Source organism: Durio zibethinus, chromosome 1 (assembly GCF_047325235.1).
Source record: "Durio zibethinus cultivar Kanyao isolate XHJ-2024 chromosome 1, ASM4732523v1, whole genome shotgun sequence".
Classification (NCBI taxonomy): Eukaryota; Viridiplantae; Streptophyta; class Magnoliopsida; order Malvales; family Malvaceae; genus Durio; species Durio zibethinus.
Window position 1 is genome coordinate 4,966,742 of NC_143162.1, and position 19,015 is coordinate 4,985,756.

General features: G+C 32.9%; 1 protein-coding gene across 1 annotated transcript; it reads right to left on the minus strand.

Moving 5' to 3' along the window:
- Nucleotides 1–1,996: 1,996 nt before the first annotated feature.
- LOC149520300 (thaumatin-like protein 1b) lies at nt 1,997–3,203 on the minus strand. The gene is made up of 2 exons (XM_089760267.1): nt 3,056–3,203; nt 1,997–2,856 (listed from the first exon to the last, which is right to left on the minus strand). The coding sequence occupies exons 1-2, from the start codon at nt 3,105–3,107 to the stop codon at nt 2,177–2,179; spliced, it is 732 nt and encodes a 243-aa protein (XP_089616393.1). The 5' UTR covers nt 3,108–3,203; the 3' UTR covers nt 1,997–2,176.
- Between the last annotated feature and the right edge of the window lie 15,812 nt (nt 3,204–19,015).

Consider the following 19,015-nt stretch of genomic DNA (forward strand, 5'->3'; position numbering starts at 1 on the left):
AAAATGTCACATGTCAACTTCCTATGAAACACTTATAAGGATATTTATGTAATTATGATATAAGGGGTATTATAATAATTTTGATCAATTATAGTGTAAAGGCTTTTTTGTAAGTATAGTATGAAGGGTATTATAATAATTTTGATCAATTATAGTAGAAGAGACCTTTCTATAATTATGATAAGATGATATTATAATAATTTTAATTAATTATAAAAAGATGAGTATTTTCGTAATTATGTAAAAGGCATTATAGTCAATTTGAATACATGTCAACATTATATTAAATAAACAAAGGCGTTATAGTAATTTTTATAGGAATTATTTTAATATATGTTATCTAACATTCAATAAGTAATTTAATAGGGGCATTATAGTAAATTTTAAATAAAATTCCACATATTAAATATTTATGAAGAAATGGCAAGGGTATTTTAATAATATAATATGTAACTAATTTTATATTATGTTAAAATTTCATATGAAATTTAATATGGTTATTATAGTAATTTTTAAATAAAAAGTCACATGTCAATTTTTTATAAAGCATTGGCAATGGTATATTAATAATTTAATATGTGATTAATTTTATATTATGTTAAAATTTAATATATAATTTAATAGAGCTTATACAAAGGTACATATACAAGATAATTGATTTATCTATATATCAAATTTAATTACCACAGCAAATTGATTATTCATTAATAAAACTTAAAGGTATGTATATTTTTGACAGAAAATGTATGAAAGATAGGTTTAAAAAGATTTTTTTTCAACGAGTCCAAAAACTTGGAGAAGAACAAAATGAATGAGATATTTAAAATGAAATATGAAGACAGATTTAAATAAATTAACATGTACATTCAATAAGTTTGACGCCAAAGTCAAAGTCGTTCCTGAAGAGATATCTTCTCGATCAAGGCCAAATTCTTCCAGCAAACCGCCTTAATTCATAGAAGACTCTTTGTGTAGAACTTAAGATTCCTTGCATGGGAAAGCTATGAGTCGATAAGAATGAGAAAGACCCTAGTTAATATTTACCCACACTTTGGGTTTCTCTTCGTTGTATAGAAAGTGATTGATATAGCTTCCAAGGATTGATGGTGGCATTGAAATTTCAAACTTTGACAAGTTCGACAATGATATATGCAAACTTATTATCATTTTTTCTCGCTATGTTTTCTCATATCAAAGAGCAAGATTTAATAAATCAAGATATCTTGAAAATTCCAATATTCATTTTCTCTGACTGTCTTGCGTAAATGATTCTTATTCTCTAGTTACTTTACACGTAAAATATAATCTTTTACTATTAATTTTGAACATACTATACAAAACTCAAAATTTATTATAGGTGTTTTACACATTTCAGGTGTTTTATACGTTATCTCATCATCAGCAACAAAAGTCTATCTTGATTTGAACATTCTAAAGACTACTCAACTAAAATCAGGCATATATCATTATATTCAATGTTTGCTACTCAAACTTACAATATATATGTACTTACATGTATTTAATGAATTTTTTTTTTATAATGATATGCTCTCATGATAATGATACAATTTTTTTTATAATGATTTAATGATTAATGATATGCTCTCATGAAATTATGAATAGTAAACTTTTTTTTATGTATTGGTTTTAATGATTCATTTTTAATAAAATTTAATTAAAGATGATTATTAAAAAAAAAAATTTGTTTTTTAAATTAAAATATCACTTGCTTTACAATGATCAATCATGCTCGTAGTGGAGTGCAGGTTTTCTTCTAATAATAAATTAAAATCACAAGTAACTATTGCTTAGAATGCTAATCACATAGTTTTTTTTTTTTCCAAAAATTAATTACATTGTATTTAGTTACCTTTCTAATTCTATGACAATTACCGATACAAACATAATTTCAAAACAAAAAAGATTGGTTCTTGCTTGGGGAGAATATGATTTATTAGATATAATTGTAAGCTTGCAACAGGCTGCAAACAAATACTATTTGCAATGTTAAATTTATTTAACGTTCTATCGTATTGACATAAAATTAAAACCAAGAAGGTTTTTATGTCTGTTTATTTGATAATAACCAACAGTAGTGGTTTTCTTTTTTTTTTCCTTTTAAATTCTAGAATCATAAGTATGCAAAGCAATAGAGCCGCTTCCTGCTTGTAAGCCCTCATGGACAGAAAGTGATGAGGTAATTAGGTCCACCAGTGCAGGAGAAAGTGCTAGATTGATCATCATAAGCATAACTATAAGCCTGAGGGCACTGATTCTTGAAGATCATGGAGTAGTTTGTTGGTTGACATGTTTGGGGTGAATCATATTCACCAGTGCAACAATACTGAGGTTGATTGAAAGCCACACATGCACTTTTGCAGGCTATGATATTCCCATCAGATCCTCTAACAGCTAGCTCTGATGGGCAAACTGAATTCACATTTGCCGCACAGCTAGTCGTGGTGCAGGTTGGACCAGAACCGCCTTGTGGGGTTATTGAAACTGGCAAGTTAAAGCCATCTACCAGGCTGACATCATAGAAATCTTGTCCTCCATTTGCTGCTAGAGTGAACTCTGCAAGGGTTGCTGGAGGGGCTGCACCTGCTCCATTGCAGCCAACCTGGCCAGAGCCACAGTCTGCTGTGGCACAAGTGAATCTTCCGGATGAGCTTGAGCATTGTGTTCGAGCCCAAAGCCTGCCTGTCCATGGAGCTGGAACGTTAATGGAATTTGATCCTTGGGGGGCTAACTCGAATCCAGTGTTTGGCAATTGAGATCCACCACCACTAGTAAGGGTTCCTGGCCAGATAGTAAATGGACAGTTGTTTCTGATATTGAGGGTTGCCATGTGAGCCCCTGCATATATACAATACATGCAAAATTGTTTAGATCGAAGAACAAAATGTTAAAAATACATGAGCCAAAAAGTTAAAAAAAAAAATTGGAAATAAAAATGTAAAACCAATTCCATAAATTTGATAAGCTTGAAAATCTTGTCAACAAAATGGCGCGAGGGACTAGAGAAAAAGGAATAATAAAAGGGTTTGTTTATTACCTGAAACAAGCATGGCCAAGGAAAGGGCAAAGACCAAGTAAAGCTTCGACATTGCTTAACAATTAACTGATTAATTGCTTTCTTTGTTATTTGATGTGAATGGTGAAGCTGTGGTACGCAGAAGCAGGTATTTATAGAGTTAAGCAAGGCTTGAAGCGCTTAAGTTCTTGCAGCAAAGGACCATTACGTGGATAAGAATTTTCAAAACCAACATAATCTTCAATGCCGAGTTGGACCGTTATATTAGCATGTACCAAGCTTTTCAACAAGAAGAAAGACAACAATCTAAAACTCTGAAAAGTAATGATTTTACATACAGAATAACGGTTTTATGCTTTTCGCGGAACCATGTAATATAATATGTGTAGACACCCAATTGGGTCCGGGCCCAGATCAATTGGGCCTGACCCAAATGGGTAAGGCCCATTTCAATCCTGTATATTTTTTTTTTCTTCTTTTGTATTTTATGTATTTTATTATTATTATTATTATGTATATATTTATTTATTTTTTTCATTAGAATAGATTTATATGTATATAGTTATATATTTATTATTATTATTTATTTTTTTTTTGTAATATATACTTGGGTTTATCTTATTTTATTATTATTATTATTTTTTTTTTAATTATCTGTTTTGATTTTTCCTGATTATCAGATTTTTTTTATATCTTTTGATTTATCTGATTATTATCTAGTATTTTTTTATTTTTGATTTTGGAGGGCTAAGATTGAAGCTGAAGAATCCTACCGGGAATGGGAATTCAATCAAGAGAGTCTAATTGGATTCAAAGACTGAATTCCCGTCCAAGGAGGAATTGGGATTGATCAGAAACTCCTGATCAATCCCTATATAAAGCACCTCCTGGAACAGTTCAAGAACACACAGACAGAAAACAGTGAGCAAAGCTACTGATTTGAGAGAAAAGATAGAGGAGAAATCCGAATAGGAGAGGGGAGGTAGCAAAAGAAAAGGCCAAACAGAAACCAAGAGGAAAAGAAAACAGAAGCCAAACAAAAAGGGGAAACCCCCATCGCCAACAAGCCCTGGAGGCTTCCCAACCTTCCCTTCATTGACCTTTACTTTCACTCTTACTTTGCTGTACTAGCTCATACCTTCGGGCCAGTTGTGAAACTCCAACTTGGGAGCAGGATTGGTATCCTGGTGACCTCCCCATCCATGACCCGAGAAGTGCTTAAATACCAAGATTTATCCAATGTGGTGGAATTGCTCCAGATTTGAGGGGAAGGGGACCTTTTTGGAGATCTGGAATGTCTGATGATTGGGATTTCTTCGCATTTGGTGCTTTCAGAAATGGGCAAGTTGCTTCAAAAATAATAAATACGTATCTAATAATCGTTTTTTCTCTCAAGTTGTGTTTCTAGTTTTGGCATTTTATTGAATAAGAGGAGATCTGTGGGAGCTGAGTTGAGTTGTTTTATCAGAGATCTGTCAACGTTCCCATTCAATTCGTCGACAGAGTTCTTTCCTTTTTTTTTTTTTTTTTTTTTTCTTATTGATTTAGTGACACTTTTGATTTTCTGTGGGGCCTGTTTTGAATTTGCTGTCTCTGATTGTGTTGACGATTTGCGTAGGCCTTATTGCTGGCTTCTTTGTTTTCTCTTCATTTTTTTTTTTTTTGAGCTGCATAATAACAGTAACACTTGTACAAGCTTTGATATTTCCAGGGGTTCATCTGTGGTGCCAGATAAGTTGAATGAGTCCCGGAAGTTTCGTAACAAAAGCGTGGATTTTGATGATAATCTGTTATGTGCAGAAAATCCAAGGCTGATCTACATTAATGATTCGAGGAGAGATCTGAAGACAAGATACGCTAAGAAGGAAACAGCTTCTTTGTTATTTGAAGGTTGTAATATATCGGGGCTGATCAGATGTGAGCAGCCTAATAGGAATATTTATGAGTTCACAGCCAACATGGAGTTTAATGGACAAAAATTCCCCTTCAGCCAATCAAACATGGTTTTACGTGGTTATCAGCTGAAGAACATGGATTGGATATTAGGCGTGGTGGTTTATGCTGGGCAGGAAACAAAAGCAATGCTAAACAGTGCAGTTTCTCCTTCAAAGCAAAGCAAGTCAATGGAACGACTTTGAAACATCGGAATCTCCGCTCACATCGACTCGGGCAAGACCACGCTAACGGAGTGGATTCTCTATTATACGGGTCGGATCCATGACATCCACGAAGTTCGTGGCAAAGATGGCGTCAGAGCAGAGATGGACTCCATGGATTCAGAAAGAGAGAAAGGAATTACTATCCAATCTGCTGTCACGTGTTGCACCTGAAAGGATTATCAGATTAATATAATTGATACGCCCGGTCATGTTGATTTTACGATTGAAGTGGAGAGGGCGCTGCATGTTCTTGACGGTGCCATTTGGGTTCTGTGTAGTGTTGATGGTATACAAAGTCAGTCAATTACTGTTGATCGACAAATGAGAAGATATGAGGTTTCGAGACTCGCCTTTATTAACAAACTCGATCGAATGGGAGCTGATCCATGGAAAGTTCTCAACCAGTGGAGAAAAAGTTGATGCTGAAAAAGTACAGCAGAAATGGAGGCCACAGTTGCAGAAAAAGATGGGAACTGATTGAAATGGTTTCTGAAGTGGATGATAAACTTGCTGAAGCATTTCTAAATGTTTTCTGAAAACAGTCAGTTGCTGCTACCCTTTGCTCAGAAGGACGTGGAGACTGTTCGTGTGTCATCTCCAGAATTGACGTTAGCACCAGACATCTCTGCATTTATTCGAAGAAGGGTAGCTGCCTATCTTATGTTTGTGATGATAGAGAGAGGAATACAGTTAGCAAAAACAGCTTCAAGACAGGCTCACCCAAGACCTTAAACCCGAGCCATTCACTAATCAAAACCAAAGCCTTGAGTTGAAACTCATTCAAGAAACTAGGCTTGATTCAGAAAGTTGACTAAAATGGGTTTTGATCCGAGATTAAGCTCAATTTTTGGTAAGATATTTTCTTTCCCATTTTGATTTTTTTTTTTGGCTGTAGCATGTCATTTATTCACTCATTTTATTTTATGTTTTCATGATTTAAAAACATTGGTTAATAATAAAAATAATAATTTCAAGGAAAAAAATATTTTTGAGGAAAAGTTGAAAGTATCAATTTTCCCTGAACAAAAAAAAATCCTTCTTTTCTTATATTCTGATTTTGATTTTGATTTTTTCTTTAAATAATCCGACGACGGAGCCTCTGCAAGTGAAACAGTAGTTTTTCTTGCATACTCTTGAGGTGAGGGAATTTTCTCAATTTTCTGCTAAAAGTATTAGAGTCAATTGAGAATAATTTCCAATAATTAATTACTTGGTAAAATTTTAAGGCTTTTGGATAACACAAATTTAAGCTGGTACCATCTTTTGATGGGCGTTGTGAGGGTGCTATAACCTTCCTCACACGTAACCGAACTCCCGAACCCTGTTCTGGTTAGCAGACCTGAACCTATTCTTTTAGGGACCCTTAAACTTAGGTGTTCCCTGAAAGGACAGATTCTTTAGGTGGCCAATCGCACCTAGATAAAAAAGATTGGTGGCGACTCCCTTCAGTTAATGTCTAGCGATAGATCCCCGGATCTAGACGTTATGACAGCTTGGCGACTCCGCTGGGGACTTTGAGAGTCAGGCCAGCAAATGAATTTGTGTTATCCAAAAGCCTAATAAAATTGAACCTTTTTGTATATATGTGTATTATTCATTCATGTTTTATTTACCTTGTTAATTATGTCATTCATGTGCATGTGCATAACATGAGCTCTACACCCGAGCTCTGTCCCTCTAGGAGGGAGTAAAGTACCTATTGCTTTCGTGAGGTCTAATGCCTCCGCAGTGGCTAGCGAAATACTCCCACTCAAATTGAACATTTTCTGCTTGTAGCCTGTAATGGGTGAGGATTATGGTGCCTTACTAGTCTGTGATGGACAAGGATGTAAGAAACAATTTGAGGACCTTTAGACTCTGACTTTAAAACCACATGTAGTGAACCTTAAGAGTGCCTAACCCTAGGATAGAGTCCTTTCTACCCAATGATAGATATACCCTGAAATTAGGACACAAAAAAGGTGTTTATCTAATCATTTTGATTGCTTAACTTTGTGTATTATTTTTTTGTAATGTTATGCATCAGCATTACTTTCATTTCATTCATGAAACTAACTATGTTGTTTGTCTGATTGTATGCATCTGTATTCTTTTCATGATCATGTTTCAACACAATCATTTGCATTCATTTCATGCTAGATTTCATTCAAAAAAATGTACATTTCATTTGTGTATCAAAGCATCATACATAAGGCACAGCATAACATTTCTAATCATGAGTATGGTACTCAAGGTCCGAGGATAGCTCCATCTAGCGAAAACCTTGCTCATCCATACAACACAAGATCCAGAGCAAGGCAAATGGAGGAGGAAAGTTCTCATAGATTTGAAAAGCTAGAAAAAGCTCAGGAGAAGATTGAAAATGAACTTAGCAAAATTCTGGAGGCCCTCAATAACATGAATAAGGGGAAAGGGGTTGAAGGAAATACAAGCCAACAAGTTCCCCATTTACAAGAAGTAGCTGACCCTTTGTACCCTCCAGGTTTTGGCCCATCTCAAGCCCAGTCTGCCCAAGAGGTCCCGCCACAACATTTCGCCTATCCTGGAATGCCATCAGCTTTCAACCCAGGGCAGTATAATAGCTATATAAATCCTGTCTTCACTGAAAAGGCAGCGGAACCAATTCCTGATCTAGATGATTTAAAAGAGAAGGAGAAGGAAAAGATGAGAGTAGAGGCTGAGGAAAGTTCCAAGATTAGCATGTTAGAGCAGAGGCTACGGGCTGTAGAAGGATTTAGCTTTTATGGGTCAGTTGATGCTGCTGGGCTCTGCCTAGTTCCTGATGTGGTTATCCCTTATAAATTCAAAATACCGAAATTTGAAAAATATGACGGTACAAAGTGCCCTAAAATCCACATCACCATGTATTGTAGGAAGATGGCAGCTCATGCACATGATGAAAAACTCTTGATGCATGTCTTTCAGGATAGTCTTACTGGTTCTGCTGCCAGGTGGTATGTTCAGTTGGATAGAACCCACATTCGCTCCTGGAGCGATATGGCTCATGACTTCATCAGCCAATATCGACACATCATCGATTTGGCCCCTGATCGTTTATCTTTGCAAAACTTGGAGAAAAAGTCAAATGAGTCTTTTAAAGAATACGCCCAGAGATGGAGGGATATTGCTTCACAGGTACAACCTCCACTGACAGAGAAAGAGACCACAGTGCTGTTTGTTAGCACTTTAAAGCCTCCATATTATGAAAAGATGATAGGGAATGCAACAAAGAATTTTGCTGACATGGTAATCTCTGGAGAAATTATTGAAAGTGCCATAAAAAATGGCAAGTTGAGAGGAGGAGAAACCAAGAAGACATCAGAAAAGAAAGAAGCTGAAGCTCAAGCTGTGAGCTCTGATAGACAACAATTCGACGGATATCAACCCTATCCATCCCAAGGCTACTCTCCATACTATCCCGCTGTGAGTAATGCCTCATCCTACCCATACCAGTTAGCTTCACAACCATCTCATTCATCCACTTACCGCCTTAACATTCAAGCTCCTGTAAGAACTCAAGTTCGCCCTACTAACCCAACAAGTGGCTCGCGAGAACAACGGACTGCTCGAGAAAAACCTGTATTTGATCCAATCCCTATGACTTATACAGAGTTATATCGAGAGCTTTATAATAGCCACTTGATTGCCCCCAGCCATGTGGAACCTCTTAAACCACCCTACCCAAAGTGGTATGATCCTACAGCCCACTGCGACTATCACTATGGAATTACTGGCCATTCTACTGAAAATTGCACTGCTTTAAAGTATAAGGTGCAACGGTTGATCAATGATGGAATGGTAAGTTTTGATCAAGGAAAAGCAACAACATTCAATGTTAACACCCTAAGTGAAAGTCAAGAACAGAAAGGATCTGGAGAGTCACAATGAATTGAGGGGCAAGACGTCAATGGGGATTTCTTCACCTGATCATATAGGGGGCTAATTTTTAATGGAGATAAGGCGGGTTGAAAGTTTTTTTGTCACTTTAAGATTTCTTTTCAAGTAATGTTGGATTTCTTTTTGCAATATGACTTTACTTGTTATCATTTTAATAAAGGCAAGTCAATGCATTTCATTACATTTTTCTCTTTCATTTGACCATTATTCCATACCCTGCTACCCTTCATAACTTCACATTCCCATTCTTAAATTTCAGATGATGAATATTTAGACAATGATAACAATAATTCTGGAATTTAATTTTGAGAACTCATTCACAGAGGAGATGATTTGAGCGAAAATAAAGAGGGTAAGCCATCACCAGAGATGAAAGAGATATATCTTGAAGGTGTGCAATATTTTATGAGCTCTGTTCAATAGATGATGTTCAAGAAAGGTATTCACAATTGAGATGAAAAATGGCCACCTTTCTTTTACCATTGGAAAAACCATTTATTGCTACCCCTTTGAGCCAATCATGATTTTTTTTCTTGAAGAACCCCAACCAAGGATCACCCTCTACACTGGAGGGTAATTTTTGAAAAAAAAAAAAAAAAAAAAAAAAAACACCACAAAAGGTCTCAAAAATGAAAAAAAAAAGAAAAAACAAATGCCACACATGACTTAGGGCAAAGTAATGAGAATCCTTTGTGTGATGAAAGAAAAAAGTAGTGAAATGATGTGGGGGCAAAATGCCAAGCTGCATCAAATGATCCTTTGGTTTTGAACCTTTTTAATACATGTTTTGAGCCTATTATATCCATTTCTTTTATGACCCTTCCCCTTGGCCTACGTTACAACCTTGAAAAGTCCATTTGGATCAAGTGTGAATACTCAACTTGAATGATCATATGTTGAGCGAATGTATGCTCATGATGAAGCAATGAAATCATGCTACATTGCTCTAAAGTTGGATGTATGAAAGATATCAACAATGGATGAAAAATGAGAAAAAAAGAAGATGATGAAAAAAAAGAAAAAAATAGAAAAAAAAGGAAAAAATGAGAAAATGAAAAAAAGAGATTCAAATTGAAAACCTGAAAGGGTGATCTTGGTAGAAAAAAAGATCCAGAGCAAATGGCTCACATGAATGAAAGGTCAAAGACATCTGAAGATCCCTCAAAGACTGGGGCAAAGTTCGACAAGCTCAAGATGACTTCAACAGTAAATGAATGAGTTTTTGAAAAAGAATCCTAGATTAATGTTGAAAATTGTCTGAATATTCATCATTTGGACATACCATTCACCTCAATGACATCCAATTTATTTCCTTTCCCATTTATTTTCTACCAAAATAGATCTCCATTGATTATCTTTACCATAATTCACTTTCTGTCCTCTTATTGTTACACCCTTAGAATGAATTGAGAAAATGCTTGATTGCATTGTATTTGTCAAAATTTGAAATGATAATGAATGAATGAACATGTACTTAAAAGAATCTTACATTCATTTGAAAAGAAATCTAAGATGATGAAGAAATGGTAGAAACCTAAAAGAGATGATGGGGCAAATCTGGAAAAGTGATGAATTGATCGATATGACTTGCAAGTTATGATTGAATGATGAAGACAATCAGTGGACAGAGTTTGTTTTGGAATGGTTGATGCTGAGGCAAGGACCCAGTGATGGTGGATGAAATTTGTTTTAAAATTTGTTATGAAATTTGCTAGCGCTGAAAAATTCATTGAATGATGGTCAAGGGATGATCGATTGATGAAGCTTATTCCAAAGTATTGAAAAACAGAACAAAGAAGAATCTGAGCGGAAGAGACAATTAAGAGTTACACTGGTTCGATCCTAGAAGAGCAGTGTAATTGGATCCTTGAGGAATCAAAGGGCTTGACACCCAAAAAAAGAGCTTGAAAAACTTGAGTACCATACATTGAACAGGAATTAATTGGCCAACATTTGCATGGCATGCATTGAAATTTATATGCATTGCACAGCATACACTACTTTCAGGAGAATATAGTGTACAAATTCAAGAAGCAGGGGTGTTCCAACATCCCACATGAAAAAGACAGATATGAAAAGACTTTGCGAGTTTGAGAAGAAACTTGTCAGGTAAGTTCCTAATCCTTGAAATAGGATGTCTCTTGGTATCAGGGTTGATTTATAAGACCTTTGGGCATAATCTCCTGAAATCCCTTCAAACACAACTTTCAACTCCTTCGGACATGATTGTCTAGGAGTATTTACTTTTCAAAGTTCGTTGCCTCTATTTAGAGGAGCAATTTACTTTTCAAAGTTCGTTGCCTCTGTTTAGAGGAGCAATTTACTTTTCAAAGTCGTGGTGCCTCTGTTGAGAGGAGCAATTTATTTTTCCAAAGTCGTGGTGCCTCTGTTTAGAGGAGCAATTTACTTTTCAAAAGTCGTGGTGCCTCTGTTTAGAGGAGCAATTTACTTTTCCAAAGTCGTGGTGCCTCTGTTTAGAGGAGCAATTTACTTTTCAAAGTTCGTTGCCTCTGTTTAGAGGAGCAATTTACTTTTCCAAAGTCGTGGTGCCTCTGTTTAGAGGAGCAATTTACTTTTCAAAAGTCGTGGTGCCTCTGTTTAGAGGAGCAATTTACTTTTCAAAAGTCGTGGTGCCTCTGTTTAGAGGAGCAATTTACTTTTCCAAAGTCGTGGTGCCTCTGTTTAGAGGAGCAATTTACTTTTCAAAGTTCGTTGCCTCTGTTTAGAGGAGCAATTTACTTTTCAAAAGTCGTGGTGCCTCTGTTTAGAGGAGCAATTTACTTTTCCAAAGTCGTGGTGCCTCTGTTTAGAGGAGCAATTTACTTTTCAAAGTTCGTTGCCTCTGTTTAGAGGAGCAATTTACTTTTCAAAGTTCGTTGCCTCTGTTTAGAGGAGCAATTTACTTTTCAAAGTCGTGGTGCCTCTGTTGAGAGGAGCAATTTATTTTTCCAAAGTCGAGGTGCCTCTGTTTAGAGGAGCAATTTACTTTTCAAAGTCGTGGTGCCTCTGTTGAGATGAGCAATTTATTTTTCCAAAGTCGTGGTGCCTCTGTTGAGAGGAGCAATTTACTTTCCAAAGTCCGTTGCCTCTGTTTAGAGGAGCAATTTACTTTCAAAAGTCGTTGAGTCTCTGTTTAGAGGAGCTTCGGCCAAAAAAAAAAACAAAAAAAAAAAAACAAAAACAAAAAAACAAAAAAATCAAAAAAATCAAAAAAATCAAAAAAAAAAAAACAAAAATAAAAAAAATCAAAAATAAAAATGTTGAGTTGAGTCTTGATTGGGTGTCTACGTCTTTGCGCAATTTCTGTTTCACAGAAAATGTGCAAAGAGGGGCAGCTGTAGACACCCAATTGGGTCCGGGCCCAGATCAATTGGGCCTGACCCAAATGGGTAAGGCCCATTTCAATCCTGTATATTTTTTTTTTCTTCTTTTGTATTTTATGTATTTTATTATTATTATTATTATGTATATATTTATTTATTTTTTTCATTAGAATAGATTTATATGTATATAGTTATATATTTATTATTATTATTTATTTTTTTTTTGTAATATATACTTGGGTTTATCTTATTTTATTATTATTATTATTTTTTTTTTAATTATCTGTTTTGATTTTTCCTGATTATCAGATTTTTTTTATATCTTTTGATTTATCTGATTATTATCTAGTATTTTTTTATTTTTGATTTTGGAGGGCTAAGATTGAAGCTGAAGAATCCTACCGGGAATGGGAATTCAATCAAGAGAGTCTAATTGGATTCAAAGACTGAATTCCCGTCCAAGGAGGAATTGGGATTGATCAGAAACTCCTGATCAATCCCTATATAAAGCACCTCCTGGAACAGTTCAAGAACACACAGACAGAAAACAGTGAGCAAAGCTACTGATTTGAGAGAAAAGATAGAGGAGAAATCCGAATAGGAGAGGGGAGGTAGCAAAAGAAAAGGCCAAACAGAAACCAAGAGGAAAAGAAAACAGAAGCCAAACAAAAAGGGGAAACCCCCATCGCCAACAAGCCCTGGAGGCTTCCCAACCTTCCCTTCATTGACCTTTACTTTCACTCTTACTTTGCTGTACTAGCTCATACCTTCGGGCCAGTTGTGAAACTCCAACTTGGGAGCAGGATTGGTATCCTGGTGACCTCCCCATCCATGACCCGAGAAGTGCTTAAATACCAAGATTTATCCAATGTGGTGGAATTGCTCCAGATTTGAGGGGAAGGGGACCTTTTTGGAGATCTGGAATGTCTGATGATTGGGATTTCTTCGCATTTGGTGCTTTCAGAAATGGGCAAGTTGCTTCAAAAATAATAAATACGTATCTAATAATCGTTTTTTCTCTCAAGTTGTGTTTCTAGTTTTGGCATTTTATTGAATAAGAGGAGATCTGTGGGAGCTGAGTTGAGTTGTTTTATCAGAGATCTGTCAACGTTCCCATTCAATTCGTCGACAGAGTTCTTTCCTTTTTTTTTTTTTTTTTTTTTTCTTATTGATTTAGTGACACTTTTGATTTTCTGTGGGGCCTGTTTTGAATTTGCTGTCTCTGATTGTGTTGACGATTTGCGTAGGCCTTATTGCTGGCTTCTTTGTTTTCTCTTCATTTTTTTTTTTTTTGAGCTGCATAATAACAGTAACACTTGTACAAGCTTTGATATTTCCAGGGGTTCATCTGTGGTGCCAGATAAGTTGAATGAGTCCCGGAAGTTTCGTAACAAAAGCGTGGATTTTGATGATAATCTGTTATGTGCAGAAAATCCAAGGCTGATCTACATTAATGATTCGAGGAGAGATCTGAAGACAAGATACGCTAAGAAGGAAACAGCTTCTTTGTTATTTGAAGGTTGTAATATATCGGGGCTGATCAGATGTGAGCAGCCTAATAGGAATATTTATGAGTTCACAGCCAACATGGAGTTTAATGGACAAAAATTCCCCTTCAGCCAATCAAACATGGTTTTACGTGGTTATCAGCTGAAGAACATGGATTGGATATTAGGCGTGGTGGTTTATGCTGGGCAGGAAACAAAAGCAATGCTAAACAGTGCAGTTTCTCCTTCAAAGCAAAGCAAGTCAATGGAACGACTTTGAAACATCGGAATCTCCGCTCACATCGACTCGGGCAAGACCACGCTAACGGAGTGGATTCTCTATTATACGGGTCGGATCCATGACATCCACGAAGTTCGTGGCAAAGATGGCGTCAGAGCAGAGATGGACTCCATGGATTCAGAAAGAGAGAAAGGAATTACTATCCAATCTGCTGTCACGTGTTGCACCTGAAAGGATTATCAGATTAATATAATTGATACGCCCGGTCATGTTGATTTTACGATTGAAGTGGAGAGGGCGCTGCATGTTCTTGACGGTGCCATTTGGGTTCTGTGTAGTGTTGATGGTATACAAAGTCAGTCAATTACTGTTGATCGACAAATGAGAAGATATGAGGTTTCGAGACTCGCCTTTATTAACAAACTCGATCGAATGGGAGCTGATCCATGGAAAGTTCTCAACCAGTGGAGAAAAAGTTGATGCTGAAAAAGTACAGCAGAAATGGAGGCCACAGTTGCAGAAAAAGATGGGAACTGATTGAAATGGTTTCTGAAGTGGATGATAAACTTGCTGAAGCATTTCTAAATGTTTTCTGAAAACAGTCAGTTGCTGCTACCCTTTGCTCAGAAGGACGTGGAGACTGTTCGTGTGTCATCTCCAGAATTGACGTTAGCACCAGACATCTCTGCATTTATTCGAAGAAGGGTAGCTGCCTATCTTATGTTTGTGATGATAGAGAGAGGAATACAGTTAGCAAAAACAGCTTCAAGACAGGCTCACCCAAGACCTTAAACCCGAGCCATTCACTAATCAAAACCAAAGCCTTGAGTTGAAACTCATTCAAGAAACTAGGCTTGATTCAGAAAGTTGACTAAAATGGGTTTTGATCCGAGATTAAGCTCAATTTTTGGTAAGATATTTTCTTTCCCATTTTGATTTTTTTTTTTGGCTGTAGCATGTCATTTATTCACTCATTTTATTTTATGTTTTCATGATTTAAAAACATTGGTTAATAATAAAAATAATAATTTCAAGGAAAAAAATATTTTTGAGGAAAAGTTGAAAGTATCAATTTTCCCTGAACAAAAAAAAATCCTTCTTTTCTTATATTCTGATTTTGATTTTGATTTTTTCTTTAAATAATCCGACGACGGAGCCTCTGCAAGTGAAACAGTAGTTTTTCTTGCATACTCTTGAGGTGAGGGAATTTTCTCAATTTTCTGCTAAAAGTATTAGAGTCAATTGAGAATAATTTCCAATAATTAATTACTTGGTAAAATTTTAAGGCTTTTGGATAACACAAATTTAAGCTGGTACCATCTTTTGATGGGCGTTGTGAGGGTGCTATAACCTTCCTCACACGTAACCGAACTCCCGAACCCTGTTCTGGTTAGCAGACCTGAACCTATTCTTTTAGGGACCCTTAAACTTAGGTGTTCCCTGAAAGGACAGATTCTTTAGGTGGCCAATCGCACCTAGATAAAAAAGATTGGTGGCGACTCCCTTCAGTTAATGTCTAGCGATAGATCCCCGGATCTAGACGTTATGACAATATGAAAGTACTTATTAGTTTAATTTTTCCTTTATTTCTGTTAACGAAATCTAAAAATTTACCATGAAATATGAGAATGAGATAAATTTTAAAAAAAATACCTATTTCTATTTAGACAAAGTAAATAATAAAACATTTAATTGACGCATATGATAATATTAAATTTAATTGATTTAATTTTCAACGTTTCAAAAAAAAAACAGATAAGGTGAAATTTATCAACGTGATTGTCTACGTTTAGAAAAATACCAACGCATTTGAAGGTATGAGATTTTGAATTTTAAATAAAAACAAAATATTTAGAAAGATTTTTGTAACTTGTAGGGCCACAAGAGAGGAAAATATAGCATATTCAAATGGCACCTAGCTAGTGATTTTCATGGTGATCGTACACGCAATCAAAGTTTTATTTTGAACCATAAAACTTTTCCTTGGATTCAGCTGTTTTATCAAATTGTTAGAAAAAAAAAACTATTTGATCAAATTACGACTCTATTTCACGAAAAATAATTTTCAAAAATTGATTTTTATATTTATAAGTATTTATTTGATAAAAAAATTAATTGATAATTAAAAAAAAACTTATTGGTCAATAAAAAATGAGATCATCTTTTTGAAAATTATCTTATGAATTTGAAAAAAAGAAGATATTTTTCGAACAAAATTATCTATGAATTTAACTATTTATTAATATTTTTTAAAATAATTTTACTTAATAAATAATATTATATTAATATAATATTATATAAATAATATACTATTAATATAATATATTGATAAATAATATTATAATATATTAATAAATAATATTATAATATATTCATAAATAATATTATATTAATAAACAATATTATTATATATTAATAAATACTATTATAAATAAATATATACTAATATATTAATATTAATAAATAATATATTATTAATATAAGATATTAATAAATAATATTAAGAAATAATATTATAATATATTAATAAATAATATAATAATAAATATTATTAATTTAATTAATAAATATTATAATAATACATGAACAAATAATATATCATTAATAAATAACATACTATTAATATAATATATTAATAAATAATATATTAATAAATAATATAAAGAATAATAAATAGTTTTATTTTAAGTATTTTTTATATTAACATAATATTTTAATATTAAATATTATTTTTAAAATATAATTATTTTAGAACATTAATAATTTTAATAATAAATAATTTCAATATATTTTAATAATAAATAATTTTTAATATTTTAATAATTATATTAATAATATTTGAAAAAATAGATTTCTCAAAAAATAACCAAACAATAGAAAATATTTTTCATTAACTCATCCAAATAATAAAAAATTTCTTTCAATTTAGAAAATATAAATAATTTCCAAAAATTATCTTGTAGTTATTTTTTGTGAAATAAACAGAGCCTACATAAATCATGCAGTGCAATGCCTTTATGCTCATTCATGTCTTTACTTTTTATAATTATTTTATAATATAACTTGAATTCTACTTTAACTACATGTAATTATACACTAAATAAATATATGACAAAATCAACAGTCGTACAATTTATTAATAGAATACATTTAGTTTGAGAAATTTTTTTTTTATTTTTTAGAAAATATTTTTAATTTTTGTTTTCTAAAAAATATATTTGATAAACAAAAATAAGAATTATTTTTTAAAAATGCAAAAATAAAAAATAAATAAAATATTCAATAATATTACTATTAATGGCATCTAATTATAAATATAATATATATTTATTAATTAATGACATTAAAAAGTATTCAAATATAATTACTTGCAAAATACAAGAAAAAAATAATGTACATCTTTTATTTTCTCAATTGAAAATATTTTTTTTGTTTATATATTTCAACCTATTTTCATTTTTAATTTCTAAAAAATTGTTTTATTTATAAAATGAAAAATATTAGTGAAAATGTGTTTGGTAAACAAAAAATGGTTTTATTTTTTGAAACCAAATATTAATTTTTTAAATTTCAATAATCAGGATCCAATCCAATTCCTGTCAATTTTAAATATATATATATATATATATAAAAGATTTGTACTTACTCGATGAAATTAACTTGAAGCTAAACTTGGTAAATTCATGTACTTTGTGGTTTCTCGTATCAAAGTAAAACGTGATCAAGTCAAATTCCTTCATGGATTTCCTTCATAAACAACAATTAATATTTCTACAAATTCACATTGGCAGTGGGAAAAATCTAATTGATCATTTTGACAATTGAGCCTCCTCTCTGTATCCAGCCAACTCCTAACTCATATCAAGTCTATACACGAATTAAGACTCGTGCCTAATGCACCTGCGTATACGTTAAGCTAACTTATCCAAGTTAATTTCAACATGGAATTACAAGTTACCACTTAGTTGTTCTTCCTTACACAATCAACACATAACTTGGTTGACAGATCCGACTTTTCTCCAATTCATTTAACGGTCACTTTAACTATTTGAAAAAAAATTATGTTCAGAGTATATATATATATATATATATATGTATGTATGTATTTGTTTATTAATTTTTTGCATAATGTAACCAGATTTCTACCTTCCTTGACAATTACAATGCTGCCACTTCTAATTTTTGATAGTCTGAAATGGAAAAAATAACAAAATACTTTTGACATTTCTTGATCTACCCTCTACGGTTATGTTCATCAAAATTGGGTAGTTCAATCTTGAGTCTTGAGGCATATGCATTTATAGCAATATGAGAGTTATTACCCTCAATAAATATATGGTTCTTGATGTGAATTCCAAAATTCTATTTTATGTAAAATTGTGAATTTCAAAAATAAAAAATATTAATTTAAATATCATCATCAATTTATTAAAATAAAAAATAATAATTTATTTGAACCATTATCAATTAAATTTTTTATTTAGATTTGTAATGAAAATAGTGAAATAAAATAAATTAATTACAACAAAAATGATTTAGGGAATAAATGCTTAGTTATATATTTATAAACTAGTTTTTGGCATGTGCATGATATATGTGTAATTCTTATCTTTAACATTTATTTCAATAAATAATTTTTTTGATACTATGATAATAATGATAGATACTAATAATTTAATTTTAATTTTAGTATAATATAAGTAAAATTTTATAATGCTTTTATATAATTTTGATTTTGATAGTTTTTCATAAAATTTTGATAACCTTCGATACAATATTGATAACTTATAATATAATTTTGGTAATTTTTGATAAAATTTTAGTACCCTCTTGATATAATTTTAGTAATCTTTTGATAACTTATGATATACTTT